This window comes from Eschrichtius robustus, chromosome 14 (assembly GCF_028021215.1).
Source record: "Eschrichtius robustus isolate mEscRob2 chromosome 14, mEscRob2.pri, whole genome shotgun sequence".
NCBI lineage: Eukaryota > Metazoa > Chordata > Mammalia > Artiodactyla > Eschrichtiidae > Eschrichtius > Eschrichtius robustus.
This window is the reverse complement of record NC_090837.1, coordinates 18,652,556-18,671,766: the sequence shown is the minus strand read 5'-3', so window position 1 is coordinate 18,671,766 and position 19,211 is coordinate 18,652,556. Positions and strand designations below refer to the sequence as shown.

Below are 19,211 nucleotides of genomic sequence, written 5' to 3'. Positions count from 1 at the left end.
GGGGCCCTCCTTCCCAGGTGTAGGGCACTTGGGGAGGGTCTGGTCTTGCGTGGCATGAATGACCATCCTGGTCAAGCAGACCTCACGTGAGTCGGTGCAGGGACACGGCCAAGTCTCTCCTGGGCCCTGCACCGATCGGCACGTTCCGGCCTGGGCTTCTGGAGCCACCTGCCCGCTCGCCTGCCCGCCCAGCAGCCCATTGTCTGGCGTGTAGGGGCCGGAGCAGCCGTTGTTCTGCACACATCTGATCCCGTCTTTTCCACATCAGATCATTTGTAACCGTCACCAGGCAATCGGCCCCGTCGCTGATTCAATCTCGGCTTTGTGCTGTCACAGCCGTTTTTCTGCGCCGGGCTGATTTTGAAAGGAGGCCCATCTTCTGGGCCCGCTTTTCAGAAGCAGGGGGAGGTGGGGGGGGTCTTTATGTGTGCGTGTGTGTGTGCACGTCCCCCCCCACATGTGCGCACACACACAGGCCTCTGCCTCTCGTCGCTGAGAGTAGAATTTGGAATGAGGCAGGCAGATGAGGGCCCCAGGCTGCCACCGCCACCCCCTACCACCTGCTCACCCTGAGCACCTACTGTGTGCCCCAGTGTGCAAACACAGCAGAGTCAGTGCTCCAGTACAGGAGGTAGATGCTAAACCATTCCTCAATAAGATCATTTCAAAGTGGTAATGACAGTGAAGGAACTACAGTGGTGACAGGATAGTGGCCAGGGCAGAGGGTTGCCAGCTTAGACAGAGTGATCAAGGAGGGCCTCTTGGCGGAGGTGATGTTTGAGTTGAGGTGTGAATGAGGGGACGGAGCTGGCACAGAGAGTGCCGCCCCATCTGAACTGAGATGTCTTCTACGTGTGAAATCCACCCCAGATTTCAAAAAGTTACTATGGAAAAAAGGTCATAAAATACCGCATTAGTAATTTTTGAATACTGATTCCATGTTGAAGTAATACTATTTTGGATATATTGGATTAAATAAAATATATTATTAAACATAATTCCCCCTGTGGGTACTAGAAAATTTATAATGACATTATATTTCTATGGGAGAGCACTGGATCCAGAGTATTTAGGTAGAGACAAAACTGTAATTGCAGAAGCCCTGGGGTGAGACCAGGGTCGGCCGGTGAGAGGACCAGGTGCACCAGGGGAGAGTGACAGAGTGGGCAAGGAGTGAGGAAGGGGTACGCGCAGGGCCGCAGAGGATATTGTTAGAAATGCCTTGGAGGCCAGCGGGGGAGTTTTGAGTGGGGAAGGCAGTGAGTTCCACATAGGAAAGCTCAGCCTGGCCCCTGCAGGGTGCAGTGTGGAGTGAAGGGGCCTGAGTGGAGGCCTGTAGGTGATGGGGCGCATGGTGGGAGCAGGGACCTGTTGTAGAAGAGTGGTCCACAGGACCTGCTGGAAGCTGGGCTAGACCCGATATGCTTCCATCTGTCTGTCTCTCCACTCCTGGATTTCGATGCCTTCCCCTCCTCCTGTCTCTCTCCCCACCCACCTCTACCCTCCTTGGCCGCTGTCTCCCTGTCAAGTCAGTGAATTTACAGCACCCCAGCTTTGTGTCCAGGTGGTCAGTGGTTGAAATCCCTTCCAAAAAGTTATTTTTAAGAAAACAGAAATGATGGCGTATTTACCATAGAAAAATTGTAAATGCAGAGAAGCACAAAGAGGAAAAATCAAACTCCCCAGAGGTAGGGAAGGCTCTGGCCCAGCTGGGGTTTGAACCAGGTGGTCTGGCCCCTGCACCCCAGCACTAAAATCATGGCGCCCTGTGGCCAGATGACACAGAGGGAGCTCCCCTACCAGAGAAGGGCTTAGGGACACTGCATCCCCGGCCTCGCTCACAGCAAGGGCAGAATGGGGAGACCTGGCCCACACAGAAGTGGGGTTTGCCTCTCAGGGGTTAATGCTTTTATGTTTGTGCTCTTATTGGTCCCACGTGTCCTGTCCTGTTCCCCCACCCCTGCCTGGAAGGCTCTACTGATTTCTGCCCCAGCCTGACCCCCAGAAGCATCTGTTGATCCTTGATTTAAAGACTAGCCCTCACCGGCCACCCCCACCTAGGCTTTTCTCTCCTAAGCACTCCTGGCCGTTTCTGCCAGGGCCCAATCTTCCACCATTCTTCCCCTCCCCCCAGGGTCTAAACCTCATGCTCGTCTGGCCCAGGCCCACCTCTTCCAGCCCCTCCCCCTCCTCGGGCCTCTGTTTCCTCACGGGTACACACACCGTGGTGATCATCTCTCTCCTTCTCCCAGGCCTGGGGTGGGTTAAATGAGGTGATGTCTGTAAAGTGCTGAGCCCATGGGGAACACTAAAAATAAAAACGAGCTCCTATTATTGCTCTGAGTATTAGATTTTCTCCTTCTCCGTTGCTGGGTTAACGCTGAACTGCGGCTGTAGGGACCTGGAGTAGGCGGGAGGAGGGCTGGGCGCATCCAGCCCTTCCTGGCTCTACAGTGCATCTTACCTATGCCCTTTGCGCACAGTGTTTCTTCTTCCAGACCCGTTATCCCTGGAGTCATCTGGTACCATGTTGCTCCTCTGGGAAGGGTCCATGCCCCCCTCCAGAAATACTGGGTTGGGGCCTTTCTGCTGGGTTCCCCCGGCCCCCACTGTAGTAGCATCACAGCACTGATGACTTTGGTATTGATTCCGGCTTCACCGCACGCCCCACCCCTTTGCTGGGAGGTGACTGCCACTTTGTCATTCAAGAGCCAAGGCCAGAACTAGGAGAGGAACAAATGACTTGTAGGATGGGACCCCGCCCCAGACTTCCCCCCTTGGGGGCTGGCTCTCAGAGAAGAAGGCTCTCAGGGAAACTGGCCAAGGGGTTCTGAGATGTGGGGGCTTTGCTCTCCAGCCAGGGCTTCCCGAAGGTTCATTTTCATGCGAATGAGCCCCGCATTCACTCCCTAGGTACTGTGGAGGGGGCCTCTGGGATAGAGCAGCCAGGCCTGCTGCTGGTGGCAGTGACTGCCCATCTCACCCCATCACTGAGGGGGCGGCTTTTGAGCCTTTGTGAGCCCCCCACCTACCCATGCACCCAGCACCTGCTCTTAGCCTCTCCTTGCCCTGACCCAGCACGTGGCCACAGAGAGCGGCTCTCCCCACCTTGAGGTTTGGGGGACCCTGCCGCTGTCCCCTCTGTCCTGGTGGCCCTGCCCGGCCAGGACGGGATGCTCTCGGTCTTCTCCGGCAACCCAGAGCTGCTTCAGGTTCTCCACACTCACTGATTTCTTTCAGGTCTCCATAAGCTTGTCTGTGTAGTTCTCTGCTTGGGACCCCCTCCCCCTTGCCTTGTTCACTTGGCTGTTTCCTACTTACCTGTTGATAATAATCATAAATGATACTAGTAACGGCTACCACTTAGGGAGTTACTACTGTGACCCTAGCACTTTGTTTGTACTGAGCTGTGGTAAGGAATTAACCCCTTTTTCAGACGAGGAAACTGAGGCTCAGAGAGATGGAGGCGTTTGCCCAAGGCCAGACTTAATGGATAAAGCTGGGATTTAGTTAAGAGACAAAGCTCAGGCATCTAGCTCTGAAGCCTGGGACACAATACTGTCACCCTCCTTATGAGGCAGTGGGGCTGTCCCTTTGTCTTGACAGCCCCCAAGCTAGGTAGGGTGGCTCCATCAAGGGTACACTTGTCACCCTGCCTTGTAATTGCGCTTCTGACGCACACACCCCTCTCCTGGCATCTGCCTCAGCATCTAGCACAGGACCTGGCACATAGTAGGTGCTTAATTTGTCACGTAGTCATCTCTGAAGGTTGGAGCGCTGCCCAGGGCAGATAACGGCAAGGTAGTTCCCATGGCGACTGACATCATTAGGCTCCCAGGCTCCACCCCGCCCCTCTTTCCAGGGTGCCTGTGCTGGGAGCTGGCCATGGTGCTGAAGGGCCTGGGGACCGCCGCACGCCCCAGCCCGCAGCCCTGTGTCCCAGTCGGATACTTCCTAATCCCGCCTTGCCCTAGCTCCCTGGGCCAGCCTCTCGCCCATCCTTCCTTCATGAGAGGGTTTCCTGAGGGCCTACTGTTCACAAGCACTGGTCGTGGCACCGTGAACCCATGGAGGAGGGATCGGGGAGAGCCGCTCGGGGCACTCCAGTTATTCATCAAACATTTATCAGGCATCTCGTGTGTCTCCAAGAAGCCTTTGAGGAGCCTGGGCTTCAGGTGAATGCTGAGTAGAATTTCAAGGGCTTCAAGCAGAAGGGACTGCATGGGCAAAGGCCTGCAAGTGTGCAGGTGAGAGGCATGTCTTGAGGGATGCCCGCCTCTGGACTCTGCTGCCCGCCATCCAGAACTCGTGGCTGGTGGTTCACTCTTCGGCCTCCCCTGCAGCCCAGAGCCACCAGCATCTGTGGCTCCAGTGGTCTGCCCAGGGTAGGGCCCAGACAAGGTGCTAGAAACTATGCGTGAGGATTAAGTGGAGGGGTGCTGTCCCCCAGGCAGGAGGCCGGCATCTCTGTCCTAGCAACAGAGGCAGCCAGGCTATGCTCAGTGGCCAGATGTGCATTTTAGAGAGACCTCCGGCCTCTGGGGGTGGGGATGGACGCAGCGGTAATACTTGGCAGTAGATGAGGCCTCCTCTGGAAGGGGCCAGTGCCCTCCCCCTACCCCAACCTTAAAAAAAAGAAAGTGAGACTCCCCTTTCTGGTGCTGCAGCCCAAATGGCAGTGGGAAATAATCACTTTTCACAGGCCCCTTTATCCACAGCCAAGCCCTGCGCCAGTTTAATCAGCAGTGCCAGCGTGACTTGAAGATTCCCGGGCTTGAGAGATCAGGAGAGGGGTTAAAGAAAATTACCCTTGCCTCCTCCATGCTAATGTAATCTCTAACCAGATCTGCCTAGCCGCAGCTCAAATTGCTTTTTAGATTAACATTTAATTATTAACAGGGTCCCCTGGAAGGCCTCAGGCTCGGGCTTGGAACAGGAATGGGGGAGGGAGCGGCAGGAGGGGGTGGGGGAGGGCTTCTACTCTGGCTGCCTTGCAGAGAGAGTTGGGGCGGGTGGAGGGGGAAGGGGTAGGGGAGAGTGGGGTCAGGAAGGGAGTGAGAAAGGAGACAGCAGGGAGGAAGAAGGGAAGCGCCAGGATAGGAAGGCAGATGGAGTGAGCGACAGCCATAGAGACAGGAGTGAAAGACAGACAGACAGACAGTGGATCTGCCCGTCCTTGGGGAAGGGTTGTGCACCCAGGTTCCCTATGGCACTCTCAGGCAAGGGCCCCTCCACCCTTCTGTCCTGGCCAAGGGCAGGCAAAGCCTGCCCCTTGTGGTTTAGGGGGCACTGAGCTTTCTGAGGCTTTGTGGTGGCCTGGCTCATGGTGGTGGGGACCCATCCAGAGAAGGGAGCTGGTACTCAGGGCCACACAGCCAGGATCCGACCCAGCTCTTCCAGGCTCTCAATCCAATGCTCATTCCCCTCCCCAGGCCCTCGGCCTTCTGCCTCTACTTCAAATTCTTCCCTGCATTTGGGGGCAGGCTCTGGGGCCAGGACAGGGCGAAGAAGAGCAAGGCTGCAAGTGCAGCACTGGGGATGGAGGTGAGAACTGGGGGGCGGAGGGGGGGAGACTCCTGCCCCCTCCCCGTGAAGGTTGTGAGGCCCTGGGAATAGCAGGCTTCTCCTTCGCCTATTTTTAGGGAACTCAGAGCCCTGACTGTCCACTCAGCACTTAACATGCTGGGTTTTACCAGCTTCCTGACTCAACATTCCAAATCCTTCAAGAACAGACTACATCTGGAACCCGCCCTGTGTGGGCTCAGCCCTGTGTCTTGCACACAGCTAGTGCACTGGATTGTGTTTGAAAACCACATGGTAACATCCCCTCAAAGGCTCAAAGGCCCTCCTACGATCGGCTGGGCCACTGCCCGTCAGGGTTCAGCAAGGGAAACTGAGACTCAGAGAAGGGCTGTCGCTTCCTTAAGGTCACTCAGCCAATCAGAACCCTGGTGCTTGGCCCCTGCCTGGCAGGTGCAACCCTGAGGCCTCCGGGGCTGGCCCTGTACTGTGAACTCCTAGTCCCATTGGACGCCGGGAAGGCCTCACATGACCTTCTCCTCCAAGCCACAGCGGGTCTTTGGCCTTGAGTGGAGCCATAGAGGCCAGAGTAGGGAGCTCCAGGGAGGAGGGAAGGACAGGGGCTGGCAGCGGCACCGCTCGTGGCCTTCACAGGGTCACAGCCTCCTGCTGTGGAGCCCAAGTACGTCCCTGCATTCCACGGGCTCCAGGGCCAGCCCAGCCTGGTGAGGGGCAGACTGCTGACCTACAGGATACATGGGGGAAAGTCCTGCCCACCTGCCACTTCAGAGAAATATTGGAGGCCGGAGGGAGAGGCCAGGGAAGTCCACTTTGAACAGGCTGGCCTTGGGAGTAGGCAGTCGCTTCCGGTTGGATATTCTGTTTTGGCAGGATGTTCTCACCGATTTCCATACTCACAGCATATGGCACGGGGCTGGCCCCCAAAAGATGCTCAGGGAGTGTTTGCTGCCTGAATGAATGAATGAGTGAATGAATGGCTGGGTAAATGACAGCTGCCTCGAAACAGTTCCCTCCTGGAGGCAGGGCCTTGCTTTAGCCACCTCTGTACTGTTCTGCTCACGCAGGCCTCTCACGTTGTCCTCCATGAATGTTCATGGGATGAGTAGGTGGACTCCTGAGAGCCCCTCTTCCTCCTCTCCCTCCTCTCATCTCCCTCTCTGTGACCCCAGCCCCTCCCGGAGTAGAACCAAAGACTTGGGCACCGGGGAGAAGCAGGACTTTGCTTCTGGAGTCAGGGCTGGAGGCCGTACAGTGTGGAGCCGTGTTGACACCCTGGGGCTCTGCCACCTAAAAGCTGTGTGACCTTGGGCAGATTACTTCTGCTCTCTGTGACCATTTCCTAATCTGTGAAATGGGGCTAAAAACAGAACCCACCACAGCAGCTGCTAGGAGGATGCTGTGAGATATAACAGACAGGATGCACATGGGGCGTGGCACAGAGGGAGCATTCAGTAAATGTGCGCTGCTGTTACTAGCACTAACATGCGTATTGTAATTTTCAAGCTCCCTGTTCCCACTGGCAGCGTGGGGGGTGGCAGGTGTGGCTCCCCTACACCCTCTGCAGCCGGACAGGCTGGGAGAGATGACAAAAGGCGGGCAGGGCCAAAGGCCCCAATTCCCTGTTCTTTTAATAAAAATAAAGACAGCCTTTAGACATCCTTCTGCTATGCATTGTTCTGCCGAGGCGAGCAGCACAGACTCAGTTCCTCCTCGGACTTGGAAAGTTCCTTCCTTTCTTTCCCCTCCCCTGTCACATTTTCTTTATCTAAATCCTCAGCTATGAAAGGGCATATCGACAGCTGGGGGCGTTATCTGGTGGAGGGGACCTTTTCCTAGGGGTGCTTCCGAGATAAGGCGTCTTATCAGCCCCCATGTCAGGGACGGTGCCAAAGCATTCTAATCATTGAGGCTTGCGACATTTCCCCCCTCCCCCCCTTTTTTATTATTAAAGTCACTAAAGACCTTGGGCTTATAAACAGCCCGATTTGCTGATAGGGTTTCAGAATGTGCAGCGCTCCCAGGATGGTCCCTGGCTGGGGGAGTAATGAGTTGGGGCGGGGGCTCTGAGGGGCTGGCTTTCTGCAGATGGGATGATGCCAAGCGGGGGGCGGGGGGGGGGGGTGGGTCATGGGAAGATCATGAGTGTTTTAGGCACCTGCTGCAGTCCTGTCTCCAAGCTTGCTGTGTGACCTTGTGCACGACGCTTGGCTTCTCTGGGCCTCCATCACTTCATCTGACAATAACTGATTCATTAATTTAGCCATTCATTCAACACCTATTTATTAAGTGATTACTCTTTGCCAGACACTGGGGAGAAAGAGACAAATAAGACACGGTCCTTGCCCCTGAGAAACTCACAGTCCAGTGGAGAAAGACAGACATGAAAATTGGCAATTACAACTCTGTGTGATTAGGGCTGTGAGGGGGGATGCCCAGAGGAGGGGAGCCAGAGTCTGAGTTAAAATGGATCAGGTGGCGGTTCTGTAGGCAGAGGGACCAGCACAGGCAAAGGTTTGGAGGTGGGAGGCTGCCAGGCTGGAGGGAGCGCTAGGAGGGAGCTAGGAGAGATGGGGGTGGGAGGTGGGGAGGACAGGTCATAGTGGCCTTGAGGGCCAGGTAAAGGAGGTTAGGCTCTACTCTGGGACCAGAGAGAATTTTTATGGCCAAAAAGAGGGCTCTGTTTTGTCTGTCTTGTTTGTAGATGATGTGGATGATACTGAACTGGCCCCTGCCCATGTCCCATGCTGCACCCGTCCCCCCGCCCCAGCAGCAGGCACAGGGCTCCTGGGAGAATGGGCAGGGGGTTGGGGGGATTGGGGGTGTAGAGAGAGAAATTGCTCCTCTCCAAGTGAAGACAGCCTCTTAGGCTGCTGGTCCTCCAGAGGCGAGAGATGAAATGATCCAGGTGGCTGCACCAGAAAAGCTGAGCTGAGGCTTTCACGTGGATACCGTCCCCTCTGGGGAATCCTCTGTGGCCCCCTGAGCTGGGCCACGTGACCTCAGCTCCCAGAGCTGCCCGGTCGTCCAGCATCCGAGCACTCGGAAACCAGAGCCCTGCTGGGAGGGCAGCTGATGGGGTCTAGAGAGGCCCCAGAACAGGCAGCCTACCCCTCACCCGATTAGCACTGCAGTCCCAGCCTGCCCTTTTCAACAGAAAAGCATGCTGGGGTGCATGGCCCCTGGGGAGGGGGGGCGCTGGAGAGGGGCTGGGCTTCTGGGCCCCCAGCACCTGGTGAAAGGCCAGAGGTGGGGAGGACCTCCCAAAGTGGGGCTGGGCTTGGCTTCCAGGCTTCCAGCCCAGGTTTCCTCGGTGTGCCAGGAGGCTGGCCTCCCTCCTTCCCAGCCCAGCGCTGCCCCAGCCTGTGGGAAGCAGTGTAGCCCATTGGAGAGGGGGCAGGTTGACCCAGTCACTGTCTGCTGGGTGGCCCCGGGGAGGGTGCTGCCTCCCTCTGGCCTGGGTTTCCCCATCTGTGGAGGGAGAGGGCTTGCTTGGGCCCTACAGCTGGCTGGCCTTTTCCAGCTATCCCCTTTGTCCCCTAACCCCTGCATCAGAGCAGCAAGAAGTGGCCGCTGCTCTGGGCTGGAGTAGGGGCGAGGGGCCGGGCTGCCAGGGTCACCACAGGCCTCTTACCTTCCAGGTGGGCACGTGATTGTGCGTGTCCGTGCACCTCCCGCGTGTGCTGAGAGGTGCCAGGGGAGCGTGTCAGTCGGGGTGGCCGAGGGTGTGACAGGGTGTGCCCACCTGCAGGAAAACGCATGCAGCGAGCACGTCCGGGATGCGTGTGGATGCCCAGCATGGCGGGCAGCATGTGCACGTGTCCCCGGGTGTCCAGGGGGGCCGGCTGCCCCCATGTGTGCGGGTGTGTCCCAAAGGGCCCCAGCATGGCCCGCTCCCGCTGCCCGCGTCCCCAGGGAGCGGCGCCTCGTTCCCGCAGTCAAGGGCTTTCATCCCTGCAATAGCCCTACTTCATTCCCTTTTTAAACTGTATAATTTCTGCCTGATTGTAATGGCATATTTTAAAATTACCAGAAATCAAAGCCAGGAAGTGGATACCAGATCTTTCATTGCATCGCTGCGTTAAGGCTGGCGACTGGGCGGGGTGGCGCATGAGAACCACCGACCCTCCCCCATCCACCCCCCCACTTTCTCTCTCTCTTTTTTTTTTTTCTGAGACAGTAATAGGAGAAAATTGGTTTTGAAACTGGAATAAAAGTCCCTTTCAGAGTAAATCATTTCTTTCAGGCTACCTTTGCTGAAAGTGAAATAGAGCATAATGAAAGGTGGGTACGTGATTGTCTTTCATTTACCGGGAGTCCAGGACAGACAGGAGGCCGCACCCGTCTCGGGGAAATACAAGATCGGAATAATTGCGCCGTAACAAGGAGCTTGTTGTGAAATTAGTATCTTAAGAAAGTAGTGAAAAAAGGCTTTTCCTCGTGAATACTTCATTATTAGAAGAAAGCGGCAGAATTTAGGGCTCCAGACACCTGTTTAGTGTTAAATAACTTCTCTTTCTTCCCCTTCAACACACCCTCCCCTCCACTTTCTTCTGTTTTCAAACCAGCCCAGCTTGGTGGCTCAGGCCTTGGCAGTGGCGGTGGCGTGGGAGCGGGAGGGGGTGGGCATGGGGCGCCCAGGCTGGGTGGACATCAGCAGTGTCCAGGGTTGAGCCCGCCTTCTCCTTACCCTGACCCTGGCAGGAGACCTCCCACCCTCTCCCCATCCATCCAGGGCAGGCTGTGTCACCCTGCCCCTCGGGGGCTCTGGGTTCTCCGGAAAGTGGGTTCTGTGAAGATAAAAATGCTCATTTCTGTGTGAATCTGGGTGCGTGAGCACACGTGGACCTGTCTGGAGCCACATCTGAGCTGCTGCCCACGGGGGGCCTCGCCCCAGCCTGGCAGAGCTGCCCTGGGTGGCCCCGCCCTTTCCGTTCGGGGTAGGGAACTCGGTCAGGGGGCCCTGGTGGCCCTCGGGGCCTGGGCTCAGGGCTCAGCACAGGTCACCTCTGGTTCTCCGGGGGACACCATCCCGGGCATCTCCCCTCCAGGGGCACTGTGAGAAGTCTCCAGGCCGGGGGTGAGGGCAGACCAACACCTGAATAAGTGGGGACACCCATTCGCCCACTGGCCGTTCCCGGGCACCCGTCCATGTTGGTTCCCAAGATGACCAGATGGGGTCTTTGCCCTTGATGAGCTCAGAGCTGAAGGTGAGGGGCGGGGAGGCTGGTACGGATTTGCTGGTGGGCGGTTACAGGAGAGCTGGAGGCCACCACCCCTGGAAGGACGGCCTGCTGGGGGAACACGGAGGGGGTGAGGGTCTGAGCAGGCCTGGGGGCGTCGGGAAGCCCACTGGAGGAGGCGGCCCACACAGTGAGCAGGGCTGGGTGGGGAGGGGGGAGGTGGGCACAGAGCAGCCCCAGTGACCAGCGCGCCTCCTCTCCCTCCTCACAGGGACCCTGCCGCAGAGCGTGTCCCCCCCGCCGCGGGCCCCCCGTTCAGCCATGCTGGCCTGCCTGCAGAGGACCCAGAACGCCCCTGGCCAACACCTGGCCTGCCCGACCAAGAGCCTGGAGCTCCGCAAGTGTGAGTGACACGCCCTCCTTGTGGCCCTAGCCCCGCCCCTTCCTCTGCCCACCCCGAGTCCACGGGGCTGCCTCTCTCCTGGACACACCAAGCTTTCCCCACCTCGGGCCCTCGCAGGGCAGCTCCCAGGCTGGGAAAGCCGTCCACGCTCCGGCACACCTGCCCACCACCACCCTGCTTTGGACCGTCCGTGTTCTCCCAGGCCTTTGCCCCGTCTGTGCTGCCTCCCTGGGGTCCCTTCCCACTCCCCTGGTCTGGCTGACTGCCACTGGGCGTGACCTTCTCCCCAGCAGCCTTCTCTGACCACTACCAGCACCATGGCCCCGACCCCAGCACTTCTTCTGTGACCTGACCGTGTGTCCTGTCTGTCTCCCTCTGCATCAGCAGAGAGGATAACGGGGAAGCAAACACAGCCGGCCCTTGAACAATGTAGGTTTGAACTGTGCAGGTCCACTTATAGGTGGATCTTCTTCAGTAGTGAATAGTACAGTACTACAGGGTCCGTGGTTGGTTGAATCCGCAGATATGGAGGAACCGAGGATATGCGGGGCCAACTGTAAGTTATGCCTGAATTAACCACCACGTTGTTCAAAAGTTCACTGTAGTCCTGAATGGGATCCCAGCTTGGGGACTGAATTGCTGGGTGATCTTGGGCATGTCTTTTCCCTCTCTGGGCCATTAGGGAGCCGGACTTGGTAACCTCCAAGGGTCTGTCCTCCTTTACCATCCAGGACAGGGCTCCCAAACCCTCTGATCTGATTATTTTTAACCACCATAGGTTGTTTGGGTTTTTATTTTTCCCAAGTATTTAGACACATTTAAAAATGGGGAGATTTGTATAAAAATCTGGATGTAGTGTGTCTTGAACACAAATCAGAGGATCTGGTAACATAAGCCTGTGTTCCTGTCCTGTAGCTATGGGTTAGAATGTAACTATTGCCTCTTTAAAGGGGACACCCATCTCCAGTTCACCACAGTCCCCACCCTTTCCTATTGCCTCTGTCCAATAGTGCAGGAGCGGTTGCCATTTACCATAGTGTTTACGTTGTTGCTTTTTGCTTTTTTAATATGTATTTTATCTTCAGACATGGTAATATACTCACGTGGTCCAGTATTCAAAAGGAATAAAGGGGTATAGAGATAAAACTCGTCCTCTCCCCGCTGTTGTGTGTCCTCTCAGGAGACGTTTTATGCACATCCCAGCAAATATGTGTGTATGTACATATTTTATCCACTGTCCTACCCCTCACTTTTTCACTTAGCAGTATATCCTATATGTCAGCCTCTAAGGAGCGTCCTCATTCTTTTGCCATATAGTTTTTCATAGCACGGATGATCCATAATTTATTTGACCGGTCCCCTAAGAAGAACCATACCCAACCTGTTGCCATTACAAGCAATGCAGCAACAAACTCTGTCACGGTGTATGTGTCACAAAGGTGTGAATAAAACTACAGCATAAATTTCTACAAGAAGAAATACTGGGTCGAAGGTATTGTGCATTTGTAATTTTGATGGATGTGGTTTGACTGACTTTATCTATTCATCTTCTTGATCTATTTTTCTCATTGGGTTTTGTCCTTATTGATTTCTAGGAGCTCTTTGTATATGATGGAATTAGACTTCTGTCTGTCATATGAATTGCAGATGTTTCCCCCAAATTGTCATTTGTCTTTGATTCTGCCATGGAGTAGTTTTTTGGTGAACTAAAATTTGTCAGTATTTCCTTTTATGGCCTTTGGATTTGTGTCATACTTAGAATGTACTTTCTCATGCTGAGATTATTTAAAAGAACAAACAAACAAAAGGTGTCCCCAGGGATTCTTCTAGTTCTTCTCTGGTTTAATTTTTAAAATATACGATCTTTGATTATTTGATAATTTATATCTGGTGCAAAGTGCGGGGTATGGATGCAAGTGTATTCAAATATCAGTGCAATACTGTTTTCATTATTGTAGCATTATAACACGTTTAAACATTTTTAATGGCTTTATTGAGATATTATTCACGTACCATACAATCCACCCATTTGAAGTGTACCGTTCAGTGGTTTTAGTGTATTTACAGAACTTTGCATCCGTCACCACAGTTCATTTTAGAGCATTTTTATCACCTCAGAAGAAATCCCTTACCCACTCCCTCATCCCCCTGGCTCCTCCCTTCTCTGTAGATTCCCCTATTTTGGACCTTCCTAGGAAGGGACTTATACAGTATGTGGCCTTTTGTGACTGGCTTCTTTCCCTCTGCATAGTGTTTTCAAGGTTCATCCATGCGGTAAGCATGTGTATAAAACATTTTAATATTTGCTGGTGCTTCTTGCTTGTTATTCACCATCCTCTTATGCAGAAATTCCTTGGCTGTTCCATTAGTTCTCTGTCTGGACTGTAGAATCAACTTATCTAGGTAAGAACAAAATCCTGTCTGGGTTTTTACTGGGATTGCATGCAATTTATAAATTAGGAAGAAATGACATTTTTATGATGATGTCTTTCCCTCCAATAACATGATCTATACCTTTCTGTTTGTTCAGACTCTCTTTTGTGTCCCTCAGGAATGTTTTAGTATTTTCTTCATTTAGATCTTACACATTTTTAAAGTTTCCTTCCTCTGGAAAGTTAATTTTTTTTTTTTTTTTGGATAAATTTATTTATTTTTATTTTTGGCTGCTTTGGGTCTCCGTTGCTGCACGTGGGCTCTCTCTAGTTGCGGCGAGCGGGGGCTACTCTTTGTTGCGGTACGCGGGCTTCCCCTTGCGGTGGCTTCTCCCATTGCAGAGCATGGGCTGTAGGCGTGTGGGCTTCAGTAGTTGTGGCACGCGGGCTCGGCAGCTGTGGCTTACGGGCTCTAGAGTGCAGGCTCAGTGGTTGTGGCGCACGGGCTTAGTTGCTCCGCGGCATGTGGGATCTTCCTGGACCAGGGCTCGAACCCGTGTCCCCTGCATTGGCAGGCGGATTCTTAACCACTGCACCACCAGGGAAGCCCCTTGCAAGTCTTATACCTTGATTTCTTTGTCTTATTTAATAGTGTTGTCTACTATCCCTGGAACAGTGAAAAATAATAGTGGTGACAGTAGACATTCTTGCTTTGTCTTTGCCCTTGAGAAGCTTCTAGGATTTCCTCATTACACAGAATGCTGGTTTAGGGGCAGATATTTTATCAGGTTAAATAAGTGTCCATCTATTCCTATTTAGTTGAGAATTTTAAAAATCAAGAATGGAATCTGAACTTTACCAAATGACTTTTCGATGTCTGTGAAACTGATCATATGGGTTTTTTCTTTGTTCTGTTAATATGAATAATGATACAGATTTCTTTATATTGAACCATCCTTGCATTCCTGGTTGGTTCCCACTTGGTCATGATAAATGTTACATTATAACATACCATAGAATTGGATTTTATATTTTGTTTAGGAGTTTTGCCTCAATTTCATCAGTGAGAACAGTCTTTAGTTTTCTTTTTTTGGAACAGTTTTTGTTGGGTTTTGCTATCAGTGTTACATTTGCTTCATAAAGACAATGGAGGCTTTCCTTCTTCCTCTGTGCTTTATAACAGCTTAAGTAGAAATGGATTATCTGTTCTTTAAAGATTGTTTGATCCTTCATGAAGCAGTCTGGGCTAGTGTATTTATTTGGGAGATGGAGAGCTGGGTAACTCTGAGATAATGTTCTCTATTTCTTCTGTAATGATTGATCTAATTGTTCTTGAATGAGTTTGGTAAATTAGGTTTCTCTAGAAACGTACCCATTTTATCCAGGTTTTTGGATTTATTTGCATGAGGTTGCACAAAATAAATTCTTTTAAATGATTACTTTACCCTTGTTTCTTATATTGTATATTTTGTGTGTGCTCCCCTCCGCATTTTCTTGATTAGGTTAGTTAGCTAATGAGGTTATCTACCCCTCTTTCCCAAAGAACCATCTTCAGGATCCATTTATAGTAATTACCCTTTTCTGGTTCCTAATTCATTAATTTATGCATTTATCTTTATTAAAATCTTCCTCCTGCTTTCCTTTTTAAAAAATTTCTTGAGAGGCTTAAATCTTTATACTGCTAAACAAGAAAAAAAGGAAAATTAAGGCTGTGAATTCTCTCAGCACTGCTTTAGCTGTATCCTGTAGGTTCTAGCATGTATTTTTATTATCAGTATTTTCTAGATAACTTTATAACTTTGGCTTTGATTTCTTCTTCTTTGGCTTCAGGCTCATTTGAGTTCCATCTATCCGCCCAGGTAGTAGGTGCCTTTGTGTTTTGTTATTTCTAGTTCTATTGCATTATAATCAGAGAATGCTATCTATGATTTCTACTTTTTTGGACTTCGGTGAAGTTTTCTTTGTGATATAATCTCTGGTGATTTTTGTGAGTTTTGTGACTTTTTATGGGAATTTGAAAAGAGGTGGCTTTGTTTCCGGGATTCAGAGTTTGGTGTTAACCAGTTATATCTACCCTGCTAATTACATTAGTTAGGTCTTGTGTATCCAAGATGCAATGGAATTTAATGCACAGGTATTAGTACCTTAAATCTCCATGGTGAATTGCATCCTTCTCGGCTGTATTTAATACTTTTTGGCCTGGATTCAATCTTATCTATTAAGATGGTAACTGCCTATTAAGATGCTTTTTTAATTCACGTTTTTCTTGAAACCTTTGCCAGTCCTTTTATTTCAACCTTTCTGAATTACTTTGTTTAGATGTGACTCATATAATATAGAGTTGAATTAAGCTTTGTGATCCAATCTGAATGCCTTTTAAAAAAATGTTAATAGAGTTTAGCCCATTTACATTTATTGATATAACAGATGTCTGGTATTAGTTCAGTCATGCTGTGCTTTGTTTTAATTGCTTTGAAAAGTCTTTCCCTATGTGATCTAAGTGCTCTGCTTTGTGTACCTACTAATCATAGGGAAGGCTGGTGTTCTTGTTCTAGTGGTGTAGCATTAAATAATCCCCTAATTTTTTGTCTCTTTGTAACAGCATCTATTCCATCTACCCTAAAATGAACAAAATGATGAAATTAGTGTATTTCCTTTTTCTCCCTACAGCACTTTCTCAGCGTTCACTTCATCCTTTTAAACCTCTATTAACTGACATCAGCTTTAAATATCTTTTGATACCAGCTATTACAAATGAGGACACCTGTGTACTTATACTACTGTTCCCCTCTTTCCCCATCCCCTCTCTTCTTAGTGATACCATTATTTTACTCCTAGGGCTTGTGATGTTAACATCTGGTTACATCACCACACTCCCACAGTTCTATCCATCTCAGTCTCCTAGATAAACAGGGTCCATGCTCATCACCAGTTCTTTTGCCTTATTTTTCCACCATCTGAAGTTGCCCTCTAGTCTGTGGCTTAAGGCCTCCCGTGAACAACACTCCTGGAATTCCCGCACATTCAGGATGGTCTGTCGACTTTCTACTTGAATGAGCAAAAAAATAATTCCTGGGTCACTTTGTTTCCTTGAGGATTTTTGTAGACCTTGTTCTGTTCTTTTCTAATGTTGAATGTTGCCATGGAGAAGTTGAAGCCTGAGCCCTCCTCCTTTACATTTCATTTTCATCTTTCCACATCTTTCATGCCATTACTTTACTAGCCTGTGTCTTGGGGTTGACCCTTCAGAGTCTGTTTCTCCTGGAACAGTCTGTGCCTTTCGACAGGCAGATCCCAGGCTTGTATTATTTCACTTTCCTTCTTTTGGGGACTCTAGTTAAGCACAGATTGGCTGTCTTTTGCCCATCTTCCCTATGTACCCTCTTCTAATTATGCCTTTCTGACTCCCTATTTCCCTTTCATTTTGATCACTTTTCATCCTGTTTTCTATGACTTCTTTTTTTTCTCCCTGTGCTCATTCCATTTCTCCTTTTATGATAAGTTTTTTCCTCCTACTCTTTGCATTTCTGCTTTATGGAAACAGTTGCTTACTACATTGTTTCCTTCACAATGAAATATTTGGCCATAATCTTCATCTCTTCTGTGGCCACATTTTTCTGATGGGAAGTGTTTTTTTGCCAACCATTACTTATATTTTGCCTTTCCTTCCCTTTTCTTATATATTTTGATTAGGTCCTGTGCTGGTTCAATTTTGATTACTTGCCTCTGGAGGGTATTTGCAGAAAGACAAGGGGGACCTAAGATGTTATATCAACAGCCTCAGAACTGAAGGTCCTCTGATGGTGTTCTTTCAGAGATAGGGGTTTACAGAATACATGTCTGCCTCATCAAAAATAGAACAATGACAGATAATCTGGAAGGGCCTTCGGTTTCAAGGAAAAATGTTTTTCATGCACAGCCCCCTTCCCTCCTTTACATGGCCTCCAGGGAGAACACGTTCTCTTTTATAAAATTAGATACTCCACTGAATAGATTGTCCGTGGCACATAATTCAGAAGGCATAAGGATTTACAGTGAAAAATAACTCTCCTTCCCAGAGGAAACCAGCATTAGCAGTTTCTTAAATACCCTCCTGAAAAATGCATGCACGTAGGAGGGGCAGTAAATACCTTTTATGTAAACATTTGCACCCCGACATACTTCTCAGCTCCTTGCCTTTTTTCTTACCGATGTGTCTTGGAGATTATTCCTCACCTGACAGAAAGAGTACCCTCGTATTCCATTGTACAGATGAATATAATGTTTTAACCATCTCCCTGTTGATGGACGTTTAGGTTGTTTCTAGTCTCTTGCTATTCTGAACGGTGCTGTAATGAACATCAGCTTCGTACACGTACGTATATCTATCTGTGCAAAAAATTCTTCCAGGATGGGCTTGCTGGTTTAAAGGATCTGTGCATTTTAACCTCTGATTGCCACTGTCCCCTGCCTTGCCCTCTGCTGCCAGCTGGCTGGAGATAAGGGCTGGGCACAATGACCTGGGCCAGTCCTTCCTTCCTGCTCCAAGGCCGGAACTAGAGAATGTGGAGGGCCACCAAGGATGTCCTGCTTCCCCTGCCCACTCAGACCCTTTGACATCTTTGCACTTATTGGAAAAGACACTGACTCTGCCCGTAACTGAAGAGCACAGGAGAGATGGAGGCAGGAAGGGAGATAAGCAAACTGAATTTGGTGCCCTGCTGCCTGGTCAAGGCCTGGACAAGACTCCCGGGCATTCAGGCCTAGGCTGACCCTCTTGTCCCTGTGGCCCCCAGGCAGAACCGAGACAGGAAGGGCTGGCCCTGAGCTTCGTGACCAGACCTCGGGCTGTGCTGTTTCTCACTAAGGGAGAAAGGTCTTGACTGGGCCACATGTAGCGTGACCTTGGATGAGTCAATTGGCCTCCTGGGGCCCGCATTCTCCCTTCTGTAAAGCAAGGGGTCAGATCAGATGGACTTAAGAAGCCATCCAGCTCTGACCATCTGTGATGATAATGTCAAAAACCCGGTGGGGAGAAGACGTGGCCTGGTCTGAGCCCTCCTCCCTCTTCTTCCCGTGAAATGGGATCAGAGCGGCCTGACTACACTGGGCTGCACGAGGACTGACCTCCACAAGCGCCCAGAACGTAGCCAGTGAACCAGAAATGGCTGCAGTTTACCTCTCTAGGACCTGAGGTCAGGCAGGTGGAGGAGCCGGGGGCGCGGGCAGCCACGTGTCCAGGAGCCCAGGCGGCTGGCTGCTGTAGCCTGTTCCAGCTAACCGGAGAAAGTGACCTGGAGAAAAAGAAAGGGAAAAAGATGTGGCGGGAGGGAAAGTCCATCCCCCTTCCCTACCTCAGGCCTAAGATCTTGGGCTACTCCCAGCTGGGTAGAGTCCCTGGGTCCCAAACAGGACCCACCCACCCCTGGGACAGAAGCCTGTTCTTCTCAGCTGCTCAGGACCGTGCCCCTAATAAATATTTGACTTTCTCATCATGGTTTTGATACATAAACTTTGAGTCACACGCCGCTAAAAGTACGGGCCAGGCAGAGAGGCACCATGGGGGCTCAGCTGGTGCAGGGGTAGACTCAGGGACCTGTCATCCAGGGAGGGAGGGGCCGTGGCAGCTGCCCCAGGAGCCCGGTGTGAGCGTCCAGCCTCGCTCTGCCGGACCCCGGGTGAGGGACGCAGCCTCTCTGTGCCTCAGGCTGCTCCTCTGAAGATGAGGATTGAGTG

General features: G+C 51.3%; 1 protein-coding gene across 1 annotated transcript in view; it reads left to right on the top strand.

The window, feature by feature from the left end:
• FAM222A (family with sequence similarity 222 member A) overlaps positions 1-19,211 on the top strand; it is a 55,457-nt gene that overhangs the window by 17,553 nt on the left and 18,693 nt on the right. The window contains exon 2 of the mRNA XM_068563592.1: positions 10,993-11,124. Within this exon, the coding sequence (XP_068419693.1) occupies positions 11,043-11,124 (82 nt within the window). The 5' untranslated portion in view covers positions 10,993-11,042. The remainder of the gene's footprint in view (positions 1-10,992; positions 11,125-19,211) is intronic.